At 41.4% G+C, this 27,805-nt stretch overlaps 1 protein-coding gene across 1 annotated transcript; it reads left to right on the forward strand.

The window, feature by feature from the left end:
- The first annotated feature begins 720 nt into the window (after positions 1–720).
- Positions 721–24,908, forward strand: LOC129842087 (uncharacterized). Its single transcript, XM_055910479.1, has 8 exons — positions 721–952; positions 7,403–7,672; positions 9,921–10,190; positions 18,083–18,352; positions 19,311–19,394; positions 19,476–20,042; positions 24,221–24,360; positions 24,435–24,908. The coding sequence occupies exons 1-8, from the start codon at positions 721–723 to the stop codon at positions 24,546–24,548; spliced, it is 1,947 nt and encodes a 648-aa protein (XP_055766454.1). The 3' UTR covers positions 24,549–24,908.
- Positions 24,909–27,805: the final 2,897 nt, after the last annotated feature.

Raw genomic sequence — 27,805 nt, forward strand, 5'->3', positions numbered from 1 at the left:
TGTTAATTGTAGGTTATGCACATGATTATCAGTTAAAATGGAGCAGATGGGAAACTAAGTAAAAATTGACATGATTTGGGAACACCTCTCAGAACCTGGGGCCGAAAGGGGAAGACTGGGTGGAAGCATGAGGAAGCTTTTTAGGGCTTTTATTTTTGTGGAGTCCAGCAGAAAAGTATCCTGGAGGCATAGAGTCAGGTAAAGAGAGAGTGGGAATTGTCATGGTCTCAGATTTCAGTTTGCATGAATATATTTATGCATAACACATAACATTGTCAATGCTGTTATGTTTTGTCTGTTGTTTTCCAAGTCTTATGTTTAGGAAAACAGAAGGAGAGGGGTTCGCCAGCTTCAGCTGGAATGTCAGTTTGTTGTGTGATGAGTGATGGAAGTAAGAGGATGTATGGTGCAATCATAGAACAGAGGCCATAAGTTTCTAAGTATGAATGCCTCACAGAAAGAAGGCAGAAACCTGAACCAGGACGAGAGGTTCCGCGTCTGATGATCCAAGGGGACCAGAAGGACCTCTCCCAGTGATACCAGGAGATCTAGTCCACGTTCGAGTGTTCCGGAGGAAGTGGGATCAACCGAGGAGAGAAGGACCCTATGAGGTGGCCAAAGCAACAAGAACGGCCGTCCAAGTGAAAGGAAGCCAGACGTGGTATCATCTGAACCACTGCAGCTGAGTCCCAACAGAGAGAAGGAAACAACCACATAGAGATGAGGACACAGAGGATGCTGATTCACCAGGAGGGAGCCCGGAGGGAGCAGGAGCAGCGGAAACGATTGAGACGCCAGGGAGGAGCCAAGAAAACAGCAAATCAAGTGAAAGCCAAAATACGACAAGTGCACCGACTAATGCACCCAGAAGAGGAGGAGAGGCCTCACAAGGAACAGAATGAGAAGATCTTTTCCCTAAAAATTGAAACCTTCCAGATGGAAGTTAAGTCCGGCCTGAGGAGGGAGCCTCAGGTGAAGAAAGAGGAGGAAAAGTCCTGCAAGCTGAAGAAAATGGGGATTTCCCCACTATTGACTTTTAAACTTTTGAATGGTCTCCTTTACAGACAATTGATGTTAGAACAACAAAAGAATAATGACATTGACATAATAGAAGAACAGTGATCAATACGAAGATGATGCATGCATTCACCATCAAGATATATGGTGGAAGCAGGAAGAGGAGAAAGGAATCAGCCGAACAATCCAAAAAGACTGACAAGGTTAGAATCTCTGTTCCACCTCAACTTATAACAGAAGCAGGAGAACTGAAGTTTATCTCAATCATAAGGATCAAACCCTTACCGGAGATGGCACTCTGTGGATGGACACATCACCAAACAAAGGGACAAGTCGTTTGGGATCCGAAAGGATGTGACCTGACATTAATCAAAGTAAAGGACGAGAGGGTGCTCATCATGAATCAGATTGAACCAGTTGAAGGTGAAGAATTAATAGTTGAAATAACAAGAACAACAGTGACCGAAGGGAGTAGCACCATGGTCATTAAGATTGATCCTACCCCTGCACCTGAACAGGTAGAGCCTGTGACAACAACAAGGGTGGCGGCTGCTGTGACGACCACAGTAGCTACCACTAAGATGACATCGACCTCCCTTACCAAGCAGATCACTGTACCCACAAAGCAACCTGAGACATCAGAGTCAGGAGAGTTTTTTACTGACATTTGGAACTTTCTGATAAACTCTAATGATCTACCTCAAGATAAGAACATTGAAAAAGCGACAGAATTAGATATATTAGAGCCACTCAAGGACAGCACACGAGAAGAAGTAGTGAAGAACGAGTGGTACAAATGGGCTAAGTATATGGCAAACAAACACAGAATGGACAATTGTATTTTGTGTAGAAATTCACATTTGTTTGATCTTTTAATAGTCTCTGAACTGTCATCATTTAAAAACTGTGTAAGTTGGAAAAATGACCATTGTACCAATAGAAAGTATTCTATTCCCTTGTGTGACATAGAATATAGGATTGCTCTGGGTAAGCACTAGGGGTAAAACTATGTTGAATAAGACCATGTTGGGAGACAATGATTGTGATGCCTATAACATTAGAACTGAATTAACTGTACCTCAATTAGACAGAGGTACCGTGGTTGAAGGAAAATATGAATGTTTTTACAGACACCACACCAAAGGAATTGATGTAGGAAACACCACAGTAGAAGTGATACTATTTGGGTGTTAGAGAATGTGGGAGTTCGTAAAAGTAATGATAAAGGGTTGATTATGAATAGAAAAGGGTTGTGTGGTCACATAACTCAGGTTGCACCGTCTCTCACTATGCTAAAGAATCAAGACAGAGGTATTGCGGATAATTTCTGGATGTGTGGAAAAAACAAATTGTTGAATGTATTGCCTAATGAATGGATTGGTCTTTGTGTCTTAGTAAGAGCAATTCAACAGGTTACCATTATTAAATCACCCCACGATGACTATGTTAATTCTAGAGTTAAAAGGAAGTATGAGGAAGACCCTGAGGTATACCTTGATGCAATTGGCCAGCCTAGAGGTGTACCTCGAGAGTTCAAGGCAAGAGATGATGTTAAATCAGGATTTGAATCTATGTTTTTGTGGATAACACCAAATAAAAATTTGGAGTGGATTAATTTTATATATTATAACCAACAGATGTTCATTAACTATACTGATTCGGCTCCAACTGCGTTGGGGGAATAGGTACAGGCTACCAGTAAAATGACTTGGCGAAATAGACAGGCTCTCCATTGGCTCTTAGCGGAGAAGGGTGGAGTTTGTGTCATGTTTGGGGATGACTGTTGCACCTTTATTCCCAATATTGCTATGGACAAACTCAAAGGATTATGAGCAGAAGTAAAGGCTAATGCTGGTTTAGACTCCCTTGTATGGGATTGGTTAGACCTAGCGTTAGGAAAGTGGGGAGCCATGTTTGCTAGGATGGTCATCGTGTTGGAAGGTGGGTTATTGACTCTGGGTATTGTATTTTGTTGTGTTATACTCCTGGTGAAGTCAATTGTGGTTCAGACAACAGTTAAACAGATGTCTGTAAGGAGAGATGACCCTCCTGTGGTGATTGATCCTGTACCGGGAAGCCCAGGCAATTATACCAATAAGTATGGAAAGCCTTGCAATGCGGTTGGAAGACCTCTTGACTGGCCCTTTGGTAACCCTAACTGTCTCTATGAAGTGATTGGGGGGTTGGTCATGCGTGTCACGATTTTCGTAAGGATGATTTCCATTTATATGTTCAATTACCCAGTTCAGATATATGTTTACTTATACATGTCCACAAAAAGTGTCATTTGCGTCACTATTGCATGTGGTGTACAAAAATTCATGAGGATGGTCATAACCATCACCCAGAACCTTTTTTCTGTGCCAAGTGTTAAAGAGGAGATTGTCTTATTTGTAAGGATGAGGACTGTGCTCCTAGATAATGGGGTTTTAGCATTTTTATTTGGCCTGATGCTTTGGGTTCTTTGTATGTTTCTTTGAATTTTTTGATATATATCGATGAACATATATATATTTTCTTTTCCTTTCAATTAGTTTTGCTTTCTAAAATTAGGATCATTTTACAAACACATGTTAGGTAACAGAGGGTATTCTGGTTACAAGTGTCTATGGACCATGTCTTTAATCATTTCACAAAGGTTGGTGGGTGTCTGCAAGGGAGGATGTTGTTGAAATGTTTGGTCTAGTTAGGTTTTCTTTAATGTTTCTGATTGGATCTTTTACTCTTATGAATATTGGAGATGTTTGGTCTAGTTGGTTTATATGCTTCACTTTGTTTTTATTTTTTGTATTTTCTTGTTTATCATAGGTTTTTTCATTTACTATCCCAAGGTCTTATTTGTATCATTTATGTGGCTTAATAGCCCCAGAGGGGGGATTGTAGTAGTAACATAAGCTAGCTGAACATTAAAAATAGACTTCTAAGACAATTGCACACACTAAGGATAGGGGAGAGCAGAACAAAGGGCAACTGGACACACTAATGCTAGAACAGACACATAGTCTGACAAATTCCACTCAGGACACATACCAGAGACACGTAGGCGCCTAGGGAAATTGGACACCTAGATATATAGTCTGCTGATTCCCTTAAGTGCATGAGATTAGACATGTAGGCGCCTAAGAGAATTGGACACACTAAGATAGGGGGTCCAGCCACCATTATAAACTAATTGAAAGCAGATGGCGTTATAGGGCGTGAACAAGTAGGGAGCTTGAACTAAAGGATGATGGTGGGGAATGACTTCAGAAAGGAAACTTAATTTGCATAGGGGATGGACATATACTATGTGTGGATAAATATAGGAGATGGACTTCTGGGAGGGGTGTGTTCCGCGGGGTGTGTTCCGCGGGGACATGCCAGTTGGCTGTACAGTTGTAATAAAGAGCATGTTTGAATTTACAAGTTCTGATAAGCGTTGTATTTGAAATGATTTTCCACGACAGTAACCATTTAAATAGAATGTTCATGATGTCACTGCGACAACTGTTGATATATGTAACTGGTAAATTTGCTCTAGCTGTCTACTCTGATTTCAGAGCTGTGTGCCAGAGGGCAGAATAACTGACCAATTTATGAACGCTCAACACCCGATGAATATGGCCGGTGTCAGTAAACGTTGGCAAATTAAACGTAATTCAATTGTTACCAGCAGCACAGTTGCAGTCACCAACGCTCTGGATAACATAAAACAGTCTAACCAGCTCTGTTAGGGTGAGTAAAATGGTCAGTGAGCTGTTCTCTCATTTGTATCTGGAAGTAGCTAGTAAGCTAGCCAACGTTAGCTTGGGTACTTGACTGCTGTTGGGACAGAACACTCGGATCAACCCTACTTTTTGGCCAGAGCGTCCAGTGTGCGCTCTGAACGCTCCGAGAGCGAATCGCTCTGAATTTACGAATGGACATTCTGGCAATACTCTGAGTTTACGAACACCCAGAGCACACTCTGGCACTCTAGATAAAATTTACAAACACACCGTAGTTTAAACCAGCCTTTAGTCTTGAAATGTTTAGTACATGGCCTCACATTTGAATCCCTAAAGAGATGGGTGGGGCTAAAGCTTAAGAGGGTGTGAGCGATGCTGAATGGGCGTAGACAAAGAAGAGCTCTCCAGTAGGTTTACCAAAACATTCAAAGGCCATTTTCTCTAAAGTGAGGTTACAAGTTTATCAACTTAGAAAGCATAATTACTTTCCCATTGTTCCTCAACTGTAGTGTATGCTATACCATTTTGTAACTCTGAGTCTCTACTTTTATCCACTGTAAAAAACACAATTTGAAATGTTGCTACATAAGACCGAATCGAGCCGGTCGGTCACGTATTTCCGGCAGTCATGGGTCATGACCTCAGTAAAATTCCACATGACTACTGAGTCACGGTAATCTCCTTTTTTGCACTCTGGACATGCTTTGGTAGTACCCAACTTGCAAACTACCATCAGGTCCTGATGGCTTGGTACTCAGGGCTCTATTGTCCCTGTAACCTCTCTGACATCAATGCAATAGAAAATCACATCAAACACTTAAACAGTATCGTGGTTTTAAAACTCACCTCACTGTGATGATCAAGTTGAAGAAAGAAGTTCAATAACAGGTTGAAACTGAGTGGAAAACATGGCAGTTGTGGATGTTGTTTCAAAGCCAAACACAACGAAATGAACAGCCCTTTCTAAGGTGATGATTAATTCAAAACACCCATGAGCATAAGAGCTTATGTATAGGCCTATATGAGCCCAAGCCCCCCCAAAATAAAACTGAATTAAAATAATGATTGATTCTTACTATAAAATTATATAAAATAATTGCACGGGATTTAAGCATATCTTGTCTGCTAAATGAACAAGTCTACAGCCAATGGCATAGCGCTTAGCCAGATAATATACAGTATTCCAACTCTCCTGTTCTTCTGAAATACATTTTCTTCATATTATGTTTATTTAGTCCTGCCTAAAACACATAATGTATTTATTGTGATGGTGTATATTAAATTATTTATTACACTTAAAACATGTAGATGTTCCAAAGGCATCAGCAGCTTGTAGGTGTTGAGGCCTGGAGATGTTAAACGTGTTTACCATAAAACTGAAATGAATAGCCCAGGGGTTTATTTGCATAAATCACTGGAAACAACAGGCGATTATTAGAGACAGGTTTCTATTTGAGCCAGGCGTCTATTTCCTCAATGCACACGCCTTTTGCTCATTTGTATAGTTCATTGTTTAATTCTAGCATTCACTTCCAGCATTTTAATAAATGCACTAATGTGTTATCATTTACCCGTCACATTTATTTGGTCTTAGTATGCCTTTATTTCAAATAAAAAAATGACTTCCTTGACAGAATAATCTCTTCTTTGACTGTGCATTTTCGGCAGCTGATTTCTTGTGGTCTGTACTCCCGAAGTTAAACACTGTTTATGTGCTTGCCAGTTAGCAGTTGGCAGCTGTTATTAACAGCCAATGGCTAGCAGCTTCTTACTGGCAAATGATTCATGAATTATTTCATGTATCAAATCAAACATTAAACCTTGTAAATAATTCATTAATTCTCGGTCAATTGCCATGAGACCGGCTGTCTATTGCATGACAATAACCAGCTGACTAAATGTCATGACCTCCACAGCTCTAGGTAGAACATCTTAAAACACTATGGCAATCCTTAGTGAAACACCTAGCAGCCCAATCAAGAGATGTTGGCCTTTTGTGGAGGCTGAAAGAGGCATAGTTCAGACATTATCTGAGAGGAAGTTATGTATCTCTTTATCGAAAGCTTGAGGACTTTCTTTTTTTACAACTTTTACATTTTTCTGATTATTTAATTTGAGAAATGTTAAGTGGAACATCTGTTAAACATTTCATTACATTTGAGTGTACAAAACATTTAGCCCTCAGAACAGCCTCAATCCATCAGGGCATGGACTCTACTAGGTGTCGAAAGCGTTCCACAAGGATGCTGGCCCATGTTGACTCCAATTCTTTCCACAGTTGTCAAGTTGGCTGGATGTCCTTTGGGTGGTGGAACATTCTTGATACACACAGGAAACTGTTGAGCGTGAAAAACCCAGCAGCGTTTCAGTTCTTGACCCAAACTTATGCTCTTGGCACATACCATACCCCGTTCAAAGGCACTTAAATATTTCTGTCTTGCCCATTCACCCTCTGAATGGCACACATACAAAATCCTTCTTTAACCTGTGTCCTCTCCTTCATCTAAACTGATTGAAGTGTATTTAACAAGTGACATTAATAAGGGATCATAACTTTAATCTGGATTCACCTGGTCAGTCTGACATGGAAAGAGCAGGTATCCTTAATGTTTTGTACACTCAGTGTATATCTGGAGTTAAACTGTAACACTGACAATAATGTATTTATTTTCCCGTAGTACTTCCTGCTCCAGACCAGCTGAATATTGACTCAGTGGACACCACATCAGCTGCTGTTAGCTGGAACCAGCCACCAGGATTGGACCAAACCCAACATCATTACCAGATCTCTTACCGCTGTCCAGGGACAGAACCACACATCACTACCACATCTTCACACAGCATCACTCTCTCTGATCTGGAACCTGCGACTGAATACTCTGTCACTGTCTGCACTGTGCTGGAAAATGGAAAGCAAAGTAAACTGGTGTTAACAACCCTCACCACAGGTAAGTACCCTACTTAAGTATTAGTTCTGGTTATCAAAATGACTATATGTGATTTCCCCCGATCTCAAAATGCAGTTTGGTGCTGAAATCAATGAATGTTTATAATATCTGAGTTCATGCTTTCTTCTGTTTCTGTGAGTCATCAGTGGTGGGAAAAGTAGCCAATTGTCATACTTGAGTAAAAGTAAAGATACCGTAATAGAAAATTACTCAAGTAAAGTTGAAAGTCACCCGGTAAAATACTACTTGAGTAAAGTCTAAAAGTATGTGGTTTTAAATATACTCAAGTATCAAAAGTAAAAGTATAAATCATTTCACATTCCTTATATTAAGCAAACCAGACGGCACCATTTTTTAATTTTTTATTTACGGATATCCAGGGGCACACTCCAACACTCAGACATAATTTACAAACTAAGCATTTGAGTTTAGGGCGTCCGCCAGATCAGAGGCAGTAGGGATGACCAGGGATGTTCTCTTGATAAGTGTGTGAATTATAATATTTTTCTGTTTTTCTAAGTATTCGAAATGTAACGAGGACCTTTGTGTATCAGGGAAAATGTATGGAGTAAAAAGTACATTATTTTCTTAAGGAATGTAGTGAAGTAAAAGTAGTCAAACATAAATAGTAAAGTACAGATACCCGAAAAACTACTTAAAAGTAGTACTTTCAAGTATTTTTACTTAAGTACTTTACACCACTGTGAGTCATTATGTCAAGGAGTTGATCTGCCTCTGCTTGTTTTAACTTTATCCAAAGTACAGCGTAAAACCCTTGTTATTGTGGAGAGTATTTATAAATCCCAGCGTTCTTTTCATTTATCTGAATATAAATCAAATCAGTTTATTTGTCACGTGTGCCGAATACAACAGTGAAATGCTTACTTACAAGCCCTAACCAACAGTGAAATGTTTAAGTAAAAAATAGATAAATAAATAATAGATACATAAAAAACAGTACAGTGACAGTGAAAATAACAGTAGCGAGGCTATATACAGGGCTATATACAGGTGGTACCGGTACAGAGGTTAGTCTGGCTAATTGAGGTAATATGTACATGTAGGTATAGTTAAAGTGACTATGCATAGATGATAAACAGAGAATAGCAGCGTAGAAGAGGGAATGGCGGGTTGGGGGTGGCGGAACACAATGCAAATAGTCCGGGTAGCCATTTGATTACCTGTCTAGGAGTCTTATGGACTATGGCTTGGGGGTAAAAGCTGTAGGGAAGCCTTTTGGTCATAGACTTGGTGCTCCGGTACCGCTTGCCATGCGGTAGTAGAGAGAACAGTCTATGACTAGGGTGGCTGGGATCTTTGACAATTTTTAGGGCCTTCCTCTGACACCGCCTGGTATAGAGGTCCTGGATGGAAGCCAGCTTAGCCCCAGTGATGTACTGGGCTGTATGTACTACCCTCTGTAGTGCCTTGTGGTCGGAGGCCGAGCAGTTGCCATACCAGGCAGTGATGCAACCAGTCAGGATGCTCTCAATGTTGCAGCTATAGAACCTTTTTTGGATCTGAGGACCCATGCCAAATCTTTTTAGTTTCCTGAGGGGGAATAGGCTTTGTCGTGCCCTCTTCACGACTGTCTTGGTGTGTTTGGACCATTCTAGTTTTTTGGTGATGTGGACACCAAGGAACTTGAAGCTCTCAACCTGCTCCTCTACAGCGCCGTCGATGAGAATGGGGGCGTGCTTGGTCCTCCTTTTCCTGTTGTCCACAATCATCTCCTTTGTCTTGATTACATTAAGGGATAGGTTGTTATTCTGGCACCACCCGGCCAGGTCCCTGACCTCCTGCCTAAAGGCTGTCTCGTCGTTGTCGGTTATCAGGCCTACCACTGTCATCTGCAAACTTAATGATGCTGTTGGTGTCGTGCCTGGCCATGCAGTCGTGGGTGAGCAGGGAGTACAGGAGGGGACTTAGTACGCACCCCTGAGGGGCTCCAGTGTTGAGGATCAGCGTGGCAGATGTGTTGCTACCTACCCTCAACACCTGGGGGCGGCCCGTCAGAAAGTCCAAGCGCGGGACGGCGCCCGGAAGAAATGGTGCCGGAATAGCAGAAACACTTCATTTTGTTACAAATCAGCTTCTGTTGTGACTTCTGCTTCAGCTTATTTCTTCCCATATCAAAAGTAATTGCAAGCTGGCTTTTTCTATTTTTTCAACTAATATTCTACTTTTCCTCCTGCAGTTTATTTCTGGAGTTAAACTTTAGCACTGACAGTAATGTATTTTCCCTTAGTACTTCCTGCTCCATACCAGCTGACTGTTGACTCAGTGGACACCACATCAGCTGCTGTTAGCTGGAGCCAGCCACCAGGATTGGACCAAACCCAACATCATTACCAGATCTCTTACCACTGTCCAGGGACAGAACCACACATCACTACCACGTCTTCACCCAGCATCACTCTCTCTGACCTGGAACCTGCTACTGAATACTCTGTCATTGTCTGCACTGTGCTGGAAAATGGAAAGCAAAGTGAACTGGTGTCAACAACCTTCACCACAGGTAAGGAAGTAAAATACATCAAGTTTGACACCAGATAAGGTTTGATAAATATTAACTAGTTATCAAAAAAAGATATAAACTAATCATAATGGATGTATCAGCATGGGATGTAAAGGTACAGTATCTTCCCTGATTAGAAATATATGATAGTGAATTCCCCAGATCTCATCATGCATTTTGGTGATCAAATTTATTTATATAGCCCTTCTTACATCAGCTGATATCTCAAAGTGCTGTACAGAAACCGAGCCTAAAACCCCAAACAGCAAGCAATGCAGGTGTAGAAGCACGGTGGCTAGGAAAAACTCCTTAGAAAGGCCAAAACCTAGGAAGAATCCTAGTGAGGAACCAGGCTATGAGGGGTGGCCAGTCCTCTTCCGGCTGTGCCGGGTGGAGATTATAACAGAACATGGCCAAGATGTTCAAAAGTTCATAAATGACCAGCAAGGTCAAATAATAATAATCAAAGTAGTTGTCGAGGGTGCAAGAAGTCAGCACCTCAGGAGTAAATGTCAGTTGGCTTTTCATAGCCGATCTTTAAGAGTATCTCTACTGCTCCTGCTGTCTCTAGAGAGTTGAAAACAGCAGGTCTGGGACAGGTAGCACGTCCGGTGAACAGGTGAGGGTTCCATAGCCGCAGGCAGAACAGTTGAAACTGGAGCAGCAGCATGGCCAGGTGGACTGGGGACAGCAAGGAGTCATCATGCCAGGTAGTCCTGAGGCATGGTCCTAGGGCTCAGGTCCTCCAAGAGGGAGAGAGAAAGAAAGAGAGAATTAGAGAGAGCATAATTCAATTCACACAGGACACTGTATAAGACAGGAGAAATACTCCAGATGTAACAGACTGACCCTAGCCCCCCGACACATAAACTACTGCAGCATAAATACTGGAGGATGAGACAGGAGGGGTCAGGAGACACTGTGGCCCCATCCGATGACACCCCCGGAAAGGGCCAAACAGGCAGGATATAACCCCACCCACTTTGCCAAAGCACAGCCCCCGCACCACTAGAGGGATATCTTCAACCACCAACTTACCATCCTGAGACAAGGCCGAGTATAGCCCACAAAGATATCAAGTGACGCACCCCTCCTAGGGACGGCATGGAAGAGCACCAGTAAGCCACTGACTCAGCCCCTGTAATAGGGTTAGAGGCAGAGAATCCTAGTGGAGAGAGGGGAACCGGCCAGGCAGAGACAGCAAGGGCGGTTCGTTACTCCAGAGCCTTTCCGTTCACCTTCACACTCCTGGGCCAGACTACACTCAATCATATGACCCACTGAAGAGATGAGTCTTCAGTAAAGACTTAAAGGTTGAGACTGAGTCTGCGTCTCTCACATGGGTAGGCAGACCATTCCATAAAAATGGAGCTCTATAGGAGAAAGCCCTGCCTCCAGCTGTTTGCTTAGAAATTCTAGGGACAATTAGGAGGCCTGCGTATTGTGACCGTAGCGTACGTGTAGGTATGTACGGCAGGACCAAATCGGAAAGATAGATAGGAGCAAGCCCATGTAATGCTTTGTAGGTTAGCAGTAAAACCTTGAAATCAGCCCTTGCCTTAACAGAAAGCCAGTGTAGGGGGGCTAGCCCTGGAGTAATATGATCAAATTTTTAGCTTCTAGCAGCCGTATTTAGCACTAACTGAAGTTTATTTAGTGCTTTATCCGGGTAGCCGGAAAGTAGAGCATTGCAGTAGTCTAACCTATAAGTAAAAAAAGCATGGATTAATTTTGCTGCATCATTTTTGGACAGAAAGTTTCTGATTTTTGCAATGTTACGTAGATGGAAAAAAAGCTGTCCTTGAAACAGTCTTCACATGTGCGTCAAAAGAGGGATCAGGGTCCAGAGTAACGCCGAGGTCCTTCACAGTTTTATTTGAGAAGACTGTACAACCATCAAGATTAATTGTCATATTCAACAGAATATCTCTTTGTTTCTTGGGACGTAGAACAAGCATCTCTGTTTTGTCCGAGTTTAAATGTAGAAAGTTTGCAGCCATCCACTTCCTTATGTCTGAAACACAGGCTTCTAGTGAGGGCAATTTTGGGGCTTCATCATGTTTCATTGAAATGTACAGCTGTGTGTCATCCGCATAGCAGTGAATGTTAACATTATGTTTTCGAATGACATCCCCCAAGAGGTAAAATATATAGTGAAAACAATAGTGGTCCAAAAACGTAACCTTGAGAAACACCGACATTTACAGTTGATTTGTCAGAGGACAAACCATTCACAGAGACAAACTGATATCTTTCCGACAGATAAGATCTAAACCAGGCCAGAACTTGTCCGTGTAGGCCAATTTGGGTTTCCAATCTCTCAAGAAGAATGTGGTGATCGATGGTATCAAAAGCAGCACTAAGGTCTAGGAGCACGAGGACAGATGCAGAGCCTCGGTCTGACGCCATTAAAAGGTAATTTACCACCTTCATAAGTGCAGTCTCAGTGCTATGATGGGGTCTAAAACCAGACTGAAGCATTTCGTATACATTGTTCTTCTTCAGGAAGGCAGTGAGTTGCTGCCCACAGCTTTTTTTTTTTTTTTGAGTGGAATGCGTCAAGGTTTGGCTTTTTCAAGAGAGGCTTTGTTACTGCCACTTGTAGTGAGTTTGGTACACATCCGCTGGATAGAGAGCCATTTATTATGTTCAATATAGAAGGGCCAAGCACAGGAAGCAGCTCTTTCAGTAGTTTAGTTGGAATAGGGTCCAGTATGCAGCTTGAAGGTTTAGAGGCCATGATTATTTTCATCATTGTGTCAAGAGATTATAGTACTAAAACACTTGAGTGTCTCTCTTGATCCTAGGTCCTGGCAGAGTTGTGCAGACTCAGGACAACTGAGCTTTGGAGGAATACGCAGATTTAAAGAGGAGTCCGTAATATGCTTTCTAATGATCATCATCTTTTCCTCAAAGAAGTTCATTAATTTATTACTGCTGAAGTGAAAGCCATCCTCTCATGGGGAATGCTGCTTTTTAGTTAGCTTTGCGACAGTATCAAAAATACATTTTGGATTCTTCTTAATTTCCTCAATTAAGTTGGAAAAATAGGATGATCGAGCAGCAGTGAGGGCTCTTCGGTACTGCACGGTACTGTCTTTCCAAGCTAGTTGGAAGACTTCCAGTTTGGTGTGGCGCCATTTCCGTTCCAATTTACTGGAAGCTTGCTTCAGAGCTCGGGTATTTTCTGTGTACCAGGGAGCTAGTTTCTTATGACAAATGTTTTTAGTTTTTAGGGGTGCAACTGCATCTAGGGTATTGCGCAAGGTTAAATTGAGTTCCTCAGTTAGGTGGTTAACTGATTTTTGTCCTCTGACGTCCTTGGGTAGGCAGAGGGAGTCTGGAAGGGCATCAAGGAATCTTTGGGTTGTCTGAGAATTTATAGCACGACTTTTGATGCTCCTTGGTTGTGGTCTGAGCAGATTATTTGTTGCGATTGCAAACGTAATAAAATGGTGGTACGATAGTCCAGGATTATGAGGAAAACATTAAGATCCACAACATTTATTCCATGGGACAAAACTAGGTCCAGAGTATGACTGTGACAGTGAGTAGGTCCAGAGACATGTTGGACAAAACCCACTGAGTCGATGATGGCTCCGAAAGCCTTTTGGAGTGGGTCTGTGGACTTTTCCATGTAAATATTTAAATCACCAAAAATTAGAATGTTATCTGTTATGACTACAAGGTCCGATAGGAATTCAGGGAACTCAGTGAGGAACGCTGTATATGGCCCAGGAGGCCTGTAAACAGTAGCTATAAAAAGTGATTGAGTAGGCTGCATAGATTTCATGACTAGAAGCTCAAAAGACGAAAACTTCATTTTTTGGGGGTCAATTGAAATTTGCTATCGTAAATGTTAGCAACACCTCCGCCTTTGCGGGATGCACGGGGGATATGGTCACTAGTGTAACCAGGGGGTGAGGCCTCATTTAACACAGTAAATTCATCAGGCTTAAGCCATGTTTCAGTCAGGCCAATCACATCAAGATTATGATCAGTGATTAGTTCATTGACTATAACTTCCTTTGAAGTGAGGGATCTAACTTTAAGTAGCCCTATTTTGAGATGTGAGGTATCACGATCTCTTTCAATAATGGCAGGAATGGAGGAGGTCTTTATTCTAGTGAGATTGCTAAAGCGAACACTGCCATGTTTAGTTTTGCCCAACCTAGGTCGAGGCACAGACACGGTCTCAATGGGGATAGCTGAGCTGACTACACTGACTGTGCTAGTGGCAGACTCCACTAAGCTGGCAGGCTGGCTAACAGCCTGCTGCCTGGCCTGCACCCTATTTCATTGTGGAGCTAGAGGAGTTAGAGCCCTGTCTATGTTGGTAGATAAGATGAGAGCTCCCCTCCAGCTAGGATGGAGTCCATCACTCCTCAGCAGGCCAGGCTTGGTCCTGTTTGTGGGTGAGTCCCAGAAAGAGGGCCAATTATCTACAAATTCTATCTTTTGGGAGGGGCAGAAAACAGTTTTCAACCAGCGATTGAGTTGTGAGACTCTGCTGTAGAGCTCATCACTCCCCCTAACTGGGAGGGGGCCAGAGACAATTACTCGATGCCAACATCTTTCTAGCTGATTTACACGCTGAAGCTATGTTGTGCTTGGTGACCTCTGACTGTTTCATCCTAACATCGTTGGTGCCAACGTGGATAACAATATCTCTATATTCTCTACACTCGCCAGTTTTAGCCTTAGCCAGCACCATCTTCAGATTAGCCTTAACGTCGGTAGCCCTGCCCCCTGGTAAACAGTGAATGATCGCTGGATGATTCGTTTTAAGTCTAATACTGCGGGTAATGGAGTCGCCAATGACTAGGGTTTCCAATTTGTCAGAGCTAATGGTGGGAAGCTTCGGCGTCTCAGACCCCGTAACGGGAGGAGTAGAGACCAGAGAAGGCTCGGCCTCAGACTCCAACCCGTTGCTTAATGGGGAGAACCGGTTGAAAGTTTCTGTCGGCTGAATGAGCGACACCGGTTGAGCATTCCTACAGCATTTCCCTCCAGAAGCCATGAGAAAGTTGTCCGGCTGCGGGGACCATGCGAGGGGATTTATACTACTATCTGTACTTACTGGTGGCACAGACGTTGTTTCATCCTTTCCTACACTGAAATTACCCTTGCCTAACGATTGCGTCTGAAGCTGGGCTTGCAGCACAGCTATCCTCGCCGTAAGGTGATCGTTCTCCTGTATATTATGAGTACAGCGACTGCAATTAGAAGGCATCATGTTAATGTTACTACTTCGGCTGTTGGAGGTCCTGACGAACCACGCCCAGATAAAGCGTCCGGAGTGAAAAAGTTGAATGAAAAAAAAAAAGTTGAGTGAGGGGAAAAACTAAAAATATAAACGGTAATTAAAATGTAAAAACCGTAAAGTTGTCAGGTAGCAAAGTAAGGTGATGAAATTAATAAATGTTTTTGTAGTGTCTGAATTCATGCTTTCTTCCATTAGTGAGTCATTACGTCAATGAGTTGATCTGCCTCTTCTTGCATTAACTTTATCAGTACTACATTATAAAACACTTGTTGTTGTGGAGAGGATTTAGAACTGCAGCGGTTGTTTTGTTTTGTTGCCATGGTGACAACAATGTAGCAGTGGCACAGTGAAGTTGATAAATAAATGCATTTAGTTGATTTTTTTTTTTTACATGACATATCTGCTTTAGTTTATTTCTTCCCTTCCCATTACCCTCGTAAAACTGACTATCCTACCGGTCCTTGACTTCCACAATGTCATTTACAAAATAGCCTCCTACACTCTACTCAGCAAATTGGATGCAGTCTATCACAGCGCCATCCGTTTTGTCACCAAAGCCCCATATACTACCCACCACTGCGACCTGTATGCTCTCGTTGGCTGGTCCTCGCTACATATTCCTTGCCAAACCCACTGGCACCAGGTCATCTATAAGTCTTTGCTAGGTAAAGCCCCGCCTTATCTCAGCTCACTGGTCACCATAGCAGCACCCACCCGTAGCATGCGCTCCAGCAGGTATATTTCACTGGTCATTTCACTGGTCATCCCCAAAGCCAATCCCTACTTTCGCTGCCTTTTCTTCCAGTTCTCTGCTGCCAATGACTGGAACGAATTGCAAAAATGACTGAAGTTATATCTCCCTCACTGACTTTAAGCATCAGCTGTCAGAGCAGCTTACCGATCGCTGCAGCTGTACACAGCCCATCTGTAAATAGCCCATCCAACCAACTACCTACCTGTTGTTTTTCTGCTCTTTTGCACACCAGTATTTCTACTTGCACATCCTCATCTGCACATATATCACTCCTGTGTTAATTGCTCATTTGTAATTACTTTGCCACTATGGCCTATTTATTGCCTTACCTCCTTACTTCATTTGCACACACTGTACAGTCATGGCCAAAAGTTTTGAGTGACACAAATATAAATTTTCACAAAGTCTGCTGCCTCAGTTTGTATGATGGCAATTTTCATATACTCCAGAATGTTATGAAGAGTGATCAGATGAATTGCAATTAATTGCAAAGTCCCTCTTGCCATGCAAATGAACTGAATCCCCCCCCCAAAAAAATCCACTGCATTTCTGCAGAAGGCTTCAGGGCGCCCAAGAAAGTCCAGCAAGCGCTAGGACCGTCTCCTAAAGTTTATTCAGCTGCGGGATCGGGGCACCAGTACAGAGCTTGCTCAGGAATGGCAGCAGGCAGGTGTGAGTGCATCTGCACGCACAGTGAGGCAAAGACTTTTGGAGGATGGGCTGGTGTCAAGAAGGAGAGCAAAGAAGCCACTTCTCTCCAGGAAAAACATCAGGGACAGACTGATATTCTGCAAAAGGTACAGGGATTGGACTGCTGAGGACTTGGGTAAAGTCATTTTCTCTGATGAATCCCCTTTCCGATTGTTTGGGGCATCCGGAAAAGAGCTTGTCCGGAGAAGACAAGGTGAGCGCTACCATCAGTCCTGTGTCATGCCAACAGTAAAGCATCCTGAGACCATTCATGTGTGGGGTTGCTTCTCAGCCAAGGGAGTGGGCTCACTCACGATTTTGCCTAAGAACACAGCCATGAATTTAGAATGGTACCAACACATCCTCTGAGAGCAACTTCTCCCAACCATCCAGGAACAGTTTTGTGACGAACAATGCCTTTTCCAGCATGATGGAGCACCTTGCCATAAGGCAAAAGTGATAACTAAGTGGCTCGGGCAACAAAACATCGATATGTTGGGTCCATGGCCAGGAAACTCCCCAGACCTTAATCCCATTGAGAATTTGTGGTGAATCCTCAAGAGGCGGGTGGACAAACAAAAACCCACAAATTCTGACAAACTCCAAGCATTGATTATGCAAGAATGGGCTGCCATCAGTCAGGATGTGGCCCAGAAGTTAATTGCCAGCATGCCAGGGCGGATTGCAGAGTTCTTGAAAAAGAAGGGTCAACACCGCAAATATTGACTCTTTGCATCAACTTCATGTAATTGTCAATAAAAGCCTTTGACACGTATGAAATGCTTGTAATTATACTTCAGTATTCCATAGTAACATCTGACAAAAATATCTAAAGACACTGAAGCAGTAAACTTTGTGGAAATTAATATTTGTGTCATTCTCAAAACTTTTGGCCACGACTGTATACAGATTTTTCTATTGAGTTATTGACTTTTTTTTTTATCCCATTGTTTTTGTCTTACTGCTTTGCAGATCACAGTTGTAAAGGAGAACTTGTTCTCAACTAGCCTACCTGGTTAAATATAGGTGAAATAAAAAAATAAAATAAAAATATCGAAAGGAATTGCAAACTGACCTTTTCTACATTTAAACTAAGCAGCCTGTTCTACTATTCTACTTTCCCTCCTGTAATTTATTTCTAGAGTTAAACTGTAACACTGACAATAATGTATTTTCTCTTAGTACTTCCTGCTCCAGACCAGCTGACTGTTGACTCAGTGGGCACCACATCAGCTGCTGTTAGCTGGAGCCAGCCACCAGGATTGGACCAAACCCAATATCATTACCAGATCTCCTATCACTGTCCAGGGACAGAACCACACATCACTACCACATCTTCACACAGCATCACTCTCTCTGACCTGCAAGGTGGTACTCAGTACTCTGTCACTGTCTGCACTGTGCTGGAAGATGGAAAGCAAAGTCAACTGGTGTCAACAACCCTCACCACAAGTAAGGAAGTACCCTACTTAAGTATTGTGCCTGGTGTCAAAGTTTATTAAACTTGAGCTAGTTCTAAAAATGAATATGCAATAGTCATAATGAATGTGTCAGCATGGGATGTTCATGCTTGTTTCTGTTCCTGTGAGTCATTATGTCAATGAGTTGCCTCTGCTTGCTTTAACTTTAGAGGATTTACAGTGCATTAGGAAAATATTCAGACCCCTTGACTTTTTCCACATTTTGTTGCGTTACTGCCTTATCCAGCCTTATTCATCAATCTGCACACAATAACCAATATTGACTAATTGAAAACAGGTTTAGAAATTGTTGCAAATGTATAAAAAATATAAAACCTTATTTAAATAAGTATTCAGACCTTTTGCTATGAGACTCGAAATTGAGCTCAGGTGCCATGAGGTTAATATTGAGACTACCTGCCCATACCTTACCTCTACTGTGCCCTCCGTAGTTATTGCTTGACTGTCAAGCATGTTTTCTTCTTTTGACTCTGTGCTCCAAAAGTGTGGCTTTAAAATCATGACTATGAGGTTAAAGTGCAAATCTTCAGCTTTAATTTGAAGGTATTTTCATCCATATCGGGTTAGAAATAACAGCGTAATGTGTAATAAAGTAGTGAAAAGTTTAGTATTCTCAGAATATCAGGCGCGGGCTGAAAATCTACGTTTTTACATTGCATTTTTTTAGGGGGCATGAGAATAAATGAGGAGGTAACTCAAATAAACTTTGAGCGCTTTAATTCGAATTTTTACGTTGCAAACAGTAACAATTATTTTTCATGCCATGAAAAGTAGCGGATCTGACCAAATAGGTTCTGGAACACATCAGTCCAAAACTGAAAGGTGCCGGATCCTGTTCCCGCAGGATCCAGCTCAAATTAAACACTGATGATACAGTAAAACACATTAACACATTACCAAAGATCTGACTTTAATAACTTGTGATTCAGTACATTTTCAGTGGTGGAGGAGACCCTCCAGAGTTGCTGCAGTGTGTGTTCTACTGGCTGTCATCATAGGCCTGTGGGATTCCTGTAAGTTAATGTTTTTTTATTAAACATTTGTAGTCAATGTTGTGATAGTTACACATTTTGATTTACTTTTCCCTTTTACAGATGCAACTGCAGAGCGAGACCATCTACAGAACAGTCTAAATACCAGGACTACAGCGAGAGACCAGCTACAGAATAGTCTAAATACCAGGACTACAGCGAGAGACCAGCTACAGAATAGTCTAAATACCAGGACTACAGAGAGAGACCAGCTACAGAATAGTCTAAATACCAGGACTACAGCGAGAGACCAGCTACAGAATAGTCTAAATACCAGGACCACAGAGAGAGACCAGCTACAGAATAGTCTAAATACCAGGACTACAGAGAGAGACCAGCTACAGAATAGTCTAAATACCAGGATCACAGAGAGAGACCAGCTACAGAATAGTCTAAATACCAGGACCACTGAGAGAGACCAGCTACAGAATAGTCTAAATACCAGGACCACAGAGAGAGACCAGCTACAGAATAGTCTAAATACCAGGATTACGGAGAGAGACCAGCTACAGAATAGTCTAAATAACAGGACCACTGAAATAGACACGTTGATGAAGAGTCTGAACACTACAACTATGGAGCGTGACCAGCTACAGGAGGAGATAGAAAGACTGAACTGGGAGAACAAAGGTAAATGTGTGCAAAGGGCCCCCTTTTTATTTGCTTGCTGATCCACAGTTTATGTAGTTGTCCTGTTATCTCACACACAAGCATATTCAATAAGTAGTATTTGCCATGGCCATTAGGACCAGAAACAAATTAAATTGACGGGAGCTGTGTTTTGCCTTTGCGCTCAACACACATCACAGGAGATCAGAGGTCATCAGAACTACCTAGATCTCAGATACTTTTATTTTTTAGGGGGTAGATCAGCTTTAATGTTGCAGATAGATTGTGGCTTCCATTAATGTAATTGTCTGCACCATATACAATCCCTCATATATATTTTTTGTAAATATATACAGTATGTAAAATATATACATGCATACCCACTCATTCGGTCAAAAGTTTTTGAACACCTACTCATTCAAGGGTTTTTCTTTATTTTTACTATTTTCTACATTGTAGAATAATAGTGAAGACATCAACACTATGAAATAACACATGGAATCATATAGTAACCAAAAAAGTGTTAAACAAATCAAAATATATTTTCTATTTGAGATTCTTCAAATAGCAACCCTTTGCCTTGAGGACAGCTTTGCACACTCTTGGCATTCTCTCAACCAGCTTCATGAGCTAGTTACCTGGAATGCATTTAAATTAACAGGTGTGCCTTCTTAAAAGTTAATTTGTGGAATTTCTTTCCTTCTTAATGCATTTGAGCCAATCAGTTGTGTTGTGACAAGGTAGGGAGGTATACAGAAGAAGGCCCTATTTGGTAAAAGACCAAGTCTATATTATGGCAAGAACAGCTCAAATAAGCAAAGAGAAACCACAGTCCATCATTACTTTAAAGAATCTCAAATATAAAATATATTTTGATTTGTTTAATACTTTTTTGGTTACTACATGAAACCATGTGTTATTTCATTGTTTTGATGTCTTCACTATTATTCTACAATGTAGAAAATAGTAAAAATAAACAAAAACCCCTGGAATGAGTAGGTGTGTCCAAAACTTTGACCAGTAGTATATATATTTAAGTAGTATATATATTTATTTTTCCTTATTAATTCCCCTATCCCAACCGCCCATCCCCTAATTGTTGTAAATGAATGGAAAACAACACTTAGGCTTCTACTTCCAGCTTGTACATACTATATACATTTTATGGACAGAGTATATTTTACAATAATTATAATTTGCTTGTTTTTAGTCCCCATCCTTCAGCTCCACTCCACCCTCCCATCTATATCTGAACACCATCCAGTTTTGATTTATATTTGCCATATATTTTTCAACTGTGCTGTGATGTTTCACAAACATCTGGAACCTTTCTAGTCTCATAGAGTCCACATATTGAAACATTAAAGTAACATTTTTTGCTAGGAGTATTATTATATTATTGATCGATTGACTATGACTTTTTAAATCATCAACAGTGCTATTTGCAGAGTTAGCTCCAGGTAAATGTTGCAATTCTTCAGTCATTCCTGAACCTGCGACCAAAAACAAGCTACATATGGACAATACCAAAACAATTGATCTAATGAGTCTTTCTCTAAACAGCAAAATCTGTGGAGCTGGGATGGTTGTATCGCCCCCATATACAATGCATTCAGAAAGTATTCATACCCCTTCACTTTTCCACATTTTATTAAGTTACAGCCTTATTCTAAAATGGATTTTAGAATGGATATCCTCATCAATCTACACACAATACCCCATAATGACAAAGCAAATTTTTTTTTGGTGTGCAAATGTCATAAAAAACAGATACCTTGTTGACTTAACCTCTGAAGGATCGGAACCTTTTTTTCAATTTTCGCCAAGAATGACATACCCAAATCTAACTGCCTGCAGCTCAGGACCTGAAGCAAGGATATGCATATTCTTGATACCATTTGAACGGAAACACTTTGAAGGAATGTAGGAGAATATAACACAATAGATCTGGTAAAAGATAATACAAAGAAAAAAACGTTACTTTTTTCGATCTTTATAATGCAATGAAATGCAAATATATGACTAAGGAATATAGGCGCAGTTTAGATTTTGGCCACTAGATGGCAGCAGTGTATGTGCAAAGAATTAGACTGATCCAATGATCCATTGCATTTCTGTTCAAAATGTTGTATCAAGACTGCCCAAATGTGCTTAATTGGTTTATGAATACATTTAAGTTAATAACTGTGCACTCTCCTCAAACAATAGCATGGTCTTTTTTCACTGTAATAGCTACTGTAAATTGGACAGTGAAGTTAGATCAACAATAATTTAAGCTTTCTGACAATATCAGATATGTCTATGTCCTGGAAAATCTTGTATGGGGGGGGGGGGGGGGGCGACACCGATCCTGTAGAGGATAACTATTCAGACCCTTTGCTATGAGAATTGAAATTGAGCTCAGTGCATCCTGCTTCCATTGATCATCCTTGAGATGTTTCAACAACTTGATTGGAGTCCACCTGTGGTAAATTCCATTGATTGAAGCGTACCAACAAGTTTCAGCAGCATTTGAAGGTCCCCAAGTACACAGTCGCCTCCATCATTCTTAAATGGAAGAAGTTTGGATAAACCAAGACTCTTCCTAGAGCTGGTCGCCCAGCCAAACTGAGCAATCAGGGGAGAATGGCCTTGGTCAGGGAGGTGAACAAGAACCCAATGGTCACTCTGACAGAACTCCAGAGTTCCTCTGTGGAGATGGGAGAACCTTCCAGAAGGACAACTATCTCCGCAGTTGTCCACCAATTAGGCCTTTATGGTAGAGTGGCCAGACGGAAGACACTCCTCAGTAAAAGGCACATGACAGCCTGCTTGGATTTTGTCAAAAGGCTCCTAAAGGACTCTGACCATGAAACCTAGATTGAACTCTTTAGCCTGAATGCCAAGCGTCATGTCATGTCTGGAGGAAACCAGGCACCATCTCTACGGTGAAGGATGGTGGAGGCAGCATCATGCTGTGGGGATGTTTTTCAGTGGCAGGGACTGGGAGACTAGTCAGGATCGAGGGAAAGATGAACAGAGCAAAGTACAGAGGGATCCTTGATGCAAACATGTTCCAGAGTGCTCAGGACCTCAGACTGGGGGCGAAGGTTCACCTTCCAACAGGACAACGACCCTAAGCACACAGCCAAGAAAACGCAGGAGTGGCTTCTGGACAAGTCTCTGAATGTCCTTGAGTGGCCCAGCCAGTGCCCGGACTTAAACCCGATCGAACATCTCTGGAGAGACCTTAAAATAGCTTTGCAGCGATGCTCCCCATCCAAACTAACAGAGCTTGAGAGGATCTGCAGAGAAGAATGGAAGAAACTCTCCAAATACAGGTGTGCCAAGCTGGTAGCGTCATACCCAAGAAGACTCAAGGCTGTAATCACTGCCAAATGTGCTTCAACAAAGTACTGAGTAAAGTGTCTGAATACTTATGTAAATGTAATATTTCAGTTTTTTATTTTTAATACATTTGCAAAAAGAATAAAAAATGTTTGCTTTGTCATTATGGGGTATTGTGTGTGGATTGATGACGGGGGGAACATTTCTTTTAAACATTAAACACTTTCCGAATGCACTGTATATAACATTCTATTGGTTGCACGAATGTTGTGTAATAATTAAAACTTTAAAACGTTTTTTTTTTAAATCCAGGGTCGTTTTGTGTATCAGTTCATAAACCATGTACCATGGAATCGGTACATCAAAAATCTTTTCCCAACGTTGGTTTTAATTTTGAGTAGAACAGACATTTCAATATATTTCTGTTAGCTGCATGTGTAACACGTCTACCAGTCCTATTTCTATAATGTATAAAGATTATACTGCTTTACATTTTTTTTACAAAAATATAGTGTTTTTAATCAATTAGTATATTGGAGTTTAACCATAATATTTGGATTAAACTGAAATTGCAACCAACTTTCTATGGCTTGTTTAAAAAATAGCGATATTTTGGGGATCATTTCATTTAAAAATAACCAAAGTGAGAGGTTGTAATCTGAATAAAGGGAAAAATGCCATTGTTGAACATGAGGTGTGACATTTTTACTAATTTGCTGGAGAACCAGTTCAGATTTAAGTATAACTTTAGTATGGCTGAAGCCTTTAGTGAGAGGTTTAATGTTTTTCATATTTAATCATTTCTGTTTCCCAAATTCATATTAATTATATAAATAGGCCCCTGTCAAAGATAGTAAATGTCAAACTTCTAGGGTCCTGTCCTGAAGGATGGAGAAGGTTTGGCTGCAGATGTTACTACCTCTCTACTGAGAAGAAAACCTGGAATGAGAGCAGACAGGACTGTCTGGAGAGAGGAGCAGATCTGGTGATCATTAACAGTGAAGAGGAGCAGGTGAGAGACAGAGAGCTACTTTATTTATTAGTCCATCATGTATTATTAACAATGCTTTTCCTGTTCCTCAACAGACATTCATCAATGGGTTTAAATCAGTCAGTTATGTCTGGATTGGTTTGACTGATTCTGTTACTGAGGGGACCTGGAAATGGGTTGATGGCACCCCACTGACCACCCCAAGGTAAGAGACTACTGCTCTAATAACACTGACCACAGTGGAAGGTGTAGGACCGATTATCTGTGTTGTTCATACTCTAGGTTCTGAGAGAGTGGTCAGTCTAACTCTGTGTTGTTCATACTCTAGGTTCTGAGAGAGAGGTCAGTCTAACTCTGTGTTGTTCATACTCTAGGTTCTGAGAGAGAGGTCAGTCTAACTCTGTGTTGTTCATACTCTAGGTTCTGAGAGAGTGGTCAGTCTAACTCTGTGTTGTTCATACTCTAGGTTCTGAGAGAGAGGTCAGTCTAACTCTGTGTTGTTCATACTCTAGGTTCTGAGAGAGTGGTCAGTCTAACTCTGTGTTGTTCATACTCTAGGTTCTGAGAGAGTGGTCAGTCTAACTCTGTGTTGTTCATACTCTAGGTTCTGAGAGAGTGGTCAGTCTAACTCTTTGATGTTCATACTCTAGGTTCTGAGAGAGTGGTCAGTCTAACTCTGTGTTGTTCATACTCTAGGTTCTGAGAGAGAGGTCAGACTAACTCTGTGTTGTTCATACTCTAGGTTCTGAGAGACCAGTCTAACTCTGTGTTGTTCATACTCTAGGTTCTGAGAGACCAGTCTAACTCTGTGTTGTTCATACTCTAGGTTCTGAGAGACCAGTCTAACTCTGTGTTGTTCATACTCTAGGTTCTGAGAGAGTGGTCAGTCTAACTCTGTGTTGTTCATACTCTAGGTTCTGAGAGACCAGTCTAACTCTGTGTTGTTCATACTCTAGGTTCTGAGAGACCAGTCTAACTCTGTGTTGTTCATACTCTAGGTTCTGAGAGAGTGGTCAGTCTAACTCTGTGTTGTTCATACTCTAGGTTCTGAGAGAGTGGTCAGTCTAACTCTGTGTTGTTCATACTCTAGGTTCTGAGAGAGAGGTCAGTCTAACTCTGTGTTGTTCATACTCTAGGTTCTGAGAGAGTGGTCAGTCTAACTGTTGTTTCTACTGCAGGTATTGGTGGAGTGGAGAGCCTGGTGGTGGTACGTACCAGAACTGTGGGGAAATCTATTACATATCATCAGGCCAAGGAGTATGGAGGGATTTGGGATGTTCGTTTTCACAAGAATGGATCTGTGAGAAATAGTCTTCTCATAGTTACTTTCTCTGCACTGCTGATTAATGAACTCTCTACTGTATGTTAATGATGGTCTGAAGACTGGTGGGATTTGATAGAATGGTACTCTGAACTACAGGTAGGAGAGAAACGAACACATGCACACATTCAGACACACACACACGAAAACACTGATCCCTCTTGGGCCAAGAGCTGACACTGATTTCTGAAGTCGCAGGTTTGGCTACCGCGTCACGTGACCAGGAGCAACATGACTGACTAATGTCTGCTGCACAAGCTGACACGCAATCATGTATTCATACTGTGTGTCAAACAATGTGTATAAATAGGGGTATAACATCTGGAATCTACAAGGACAAGACACCTCTCTCACACCTCTACATTTTAAAGGTCTACTCCTAAACTTGAAGAAAGAAAAACTGGTGTAAATATGACGTTGTGCCTTTTAAGACAGAGTGAATGTTACTGTTTACATTTGAACTCATATTTTGTTAACTTCCTCTCCGTGGAGGCAGCACCAGAATGAAGGGTTGGATCATAAATAATCATCAGTTATCAAAACAGTGTCTAAGGTTTTGTTACTAAACTAACTGGGACTAATCATTGACTACAGTAGGACAGGTTGCAATGGCCGCCAGTGCAACAAACAAGTCACGACCCCTGGTGACCTTTAATACAGGTAGTGATTAGATTCAACTGTTTTGAAAAGTAGATATTATTTAGCAAGTGAATCTAGTTGTTTAATGGTTGTATTATATTTCAGAGAGGGAGAGAGAGAATCCCAAATGATACCCTATCCCTTTGTAGTGCATTCCTTTTGGTGAGTAGTGCACTATAAAGGGAATGGGGTGTCATTTGGGATTCTCCCACAGCCAGAGAGTTAGGCAGAATACAGCTTACTCACGACTCACCGTGGCCAAATGGAGGCCTGTTGAGACTCTTCAGTTGGCCATCCCAAGAGCTGGGTGACGAAATCACAACAAGGAAAACAAAAAGACTATCCAAACCAAACCAACTGCAGGAAAATAACCTGCTTGGGAGGCTACTTTCATATAGCTTCTCTGATCAGTGATCACCTGTCAATCATCCACGCCTGAGAGCAACAGGGTTGGGAGGCTACTTTCATATAGCTTCTCTGATCAGTAATCACCTGTCAATCATCCACGCCTGAGAGCAACAGGGTTGGGAGGCTACTTTCATATAGCTTCTCTGATCAGTAATCACCTGTCAATCATCCACACCTGAGAGCAACAGGGTTGGGGTCAATTCCATTTCAAAAAGGAAACACCAAGTGTATGTTTAACCATTTCTTAGAAAAGATTACAATGTTCATACAAATATTTACACATGTTAAGTTTGCTGAAAATAAACACAGTTGACAGTGAGAGGACGTTTCTTTTTTTGCTGAGTTTATGAGCAGTTTGGGTGCGACCGCAGCATGTGATCTCCTGTGTTTACAATCGGCAGGCATTTAGCTATGTGGGAATTGCAGGGAGGAACAGAGAATGTGGCGATATCAGCTCTCTTCATCTGCACAGATGAGCTAAATTACTTTTTACAACTGTTCCTCTGCCCTGTTTCTGCACATCTGTTAACTGTCACATAGATAAGAGGATGTCCTTTCTACAATAGGAGAGAACCAACTCTGTTCGTTGGGCTTTCCAACTCTGAACTATTTCAGTGATTGTTGATTGCTCCATGTTTTTGTAAATCTTATAATAAAGTTGCTGTTAGAAGAAATCTACAGTCTCTTTCTTCTTTAGAATGTCCACCAGACAGGTGCAGCAAGAGACACCAGCGCATGCTTGCGCGTGACATCGGGCATCGAGGCCGCATGTGTAGAACTGGTCTGTAGAATAGACCACATGTAAGTACAGTGTGAATCCAATTGGTACAATATCCGCTTATGCGATCAACTGATCACCACACTCTGGTTTCTTTTATGAACTGGCTTCACTTCATATCCATTCAGTCAATTCAAGAAATTAACAGAAATTCCTATTCAACATTGTTTCTCATAGACAACTCAACTCCAAATTTCAACATTCTCATTACATAGACAAGCTTTGAGGAAAATGTATTTCAGTTAATTCACTGTATTGAATGGAATTGACCCTAACCCTAGTGCAAAATTACTTTCTTAAAGGTCCAGTCCTACAAGAAC

Source organism: Salvelinus fontinalis, unplaced genomic scaffold, assembly GCF_029448725.1.
Source record: "Salvelinus fontinalis isolate EN_2023a unplaced genomic scaffold, ASM2944872v1 scaffold_0011, whole genome shotgun sequence".
NCBI lineage: Eukaryota > Metazoa > Chordata > Actinopteri > Salmoniformes > Salmonidae > Salvelinus > Salvelinus fontinalis.

What these genes read in the sequence shown, in the direction of transcription:
- LOC129842087 (XM_055910479.1), top strand. Translation starts at nt 721, where the DNA reads ATGAGGACACAGAGGATGCTGATTCACCAGGAGGGAGCCCGGAGGGAG. An exon ending in GTCAACAACCTTCACCACAG is followed by an intron (nt 10,191 to 18,082) that starts GTAAGGAAGTAA and finishes ATTTTCTCTTAG; the next exon opens with TACTTCCTGCTCCAGACCAG. An exon ending in ACTGAACTGGGAGAACAAAG is followed by an intron (nt 20,043 to 24,220) that starts GTAAATGTGTGC and finishes TCAAACTTCTAG; the next exon opens with GGTCCTGTCCTGAAGGATGG.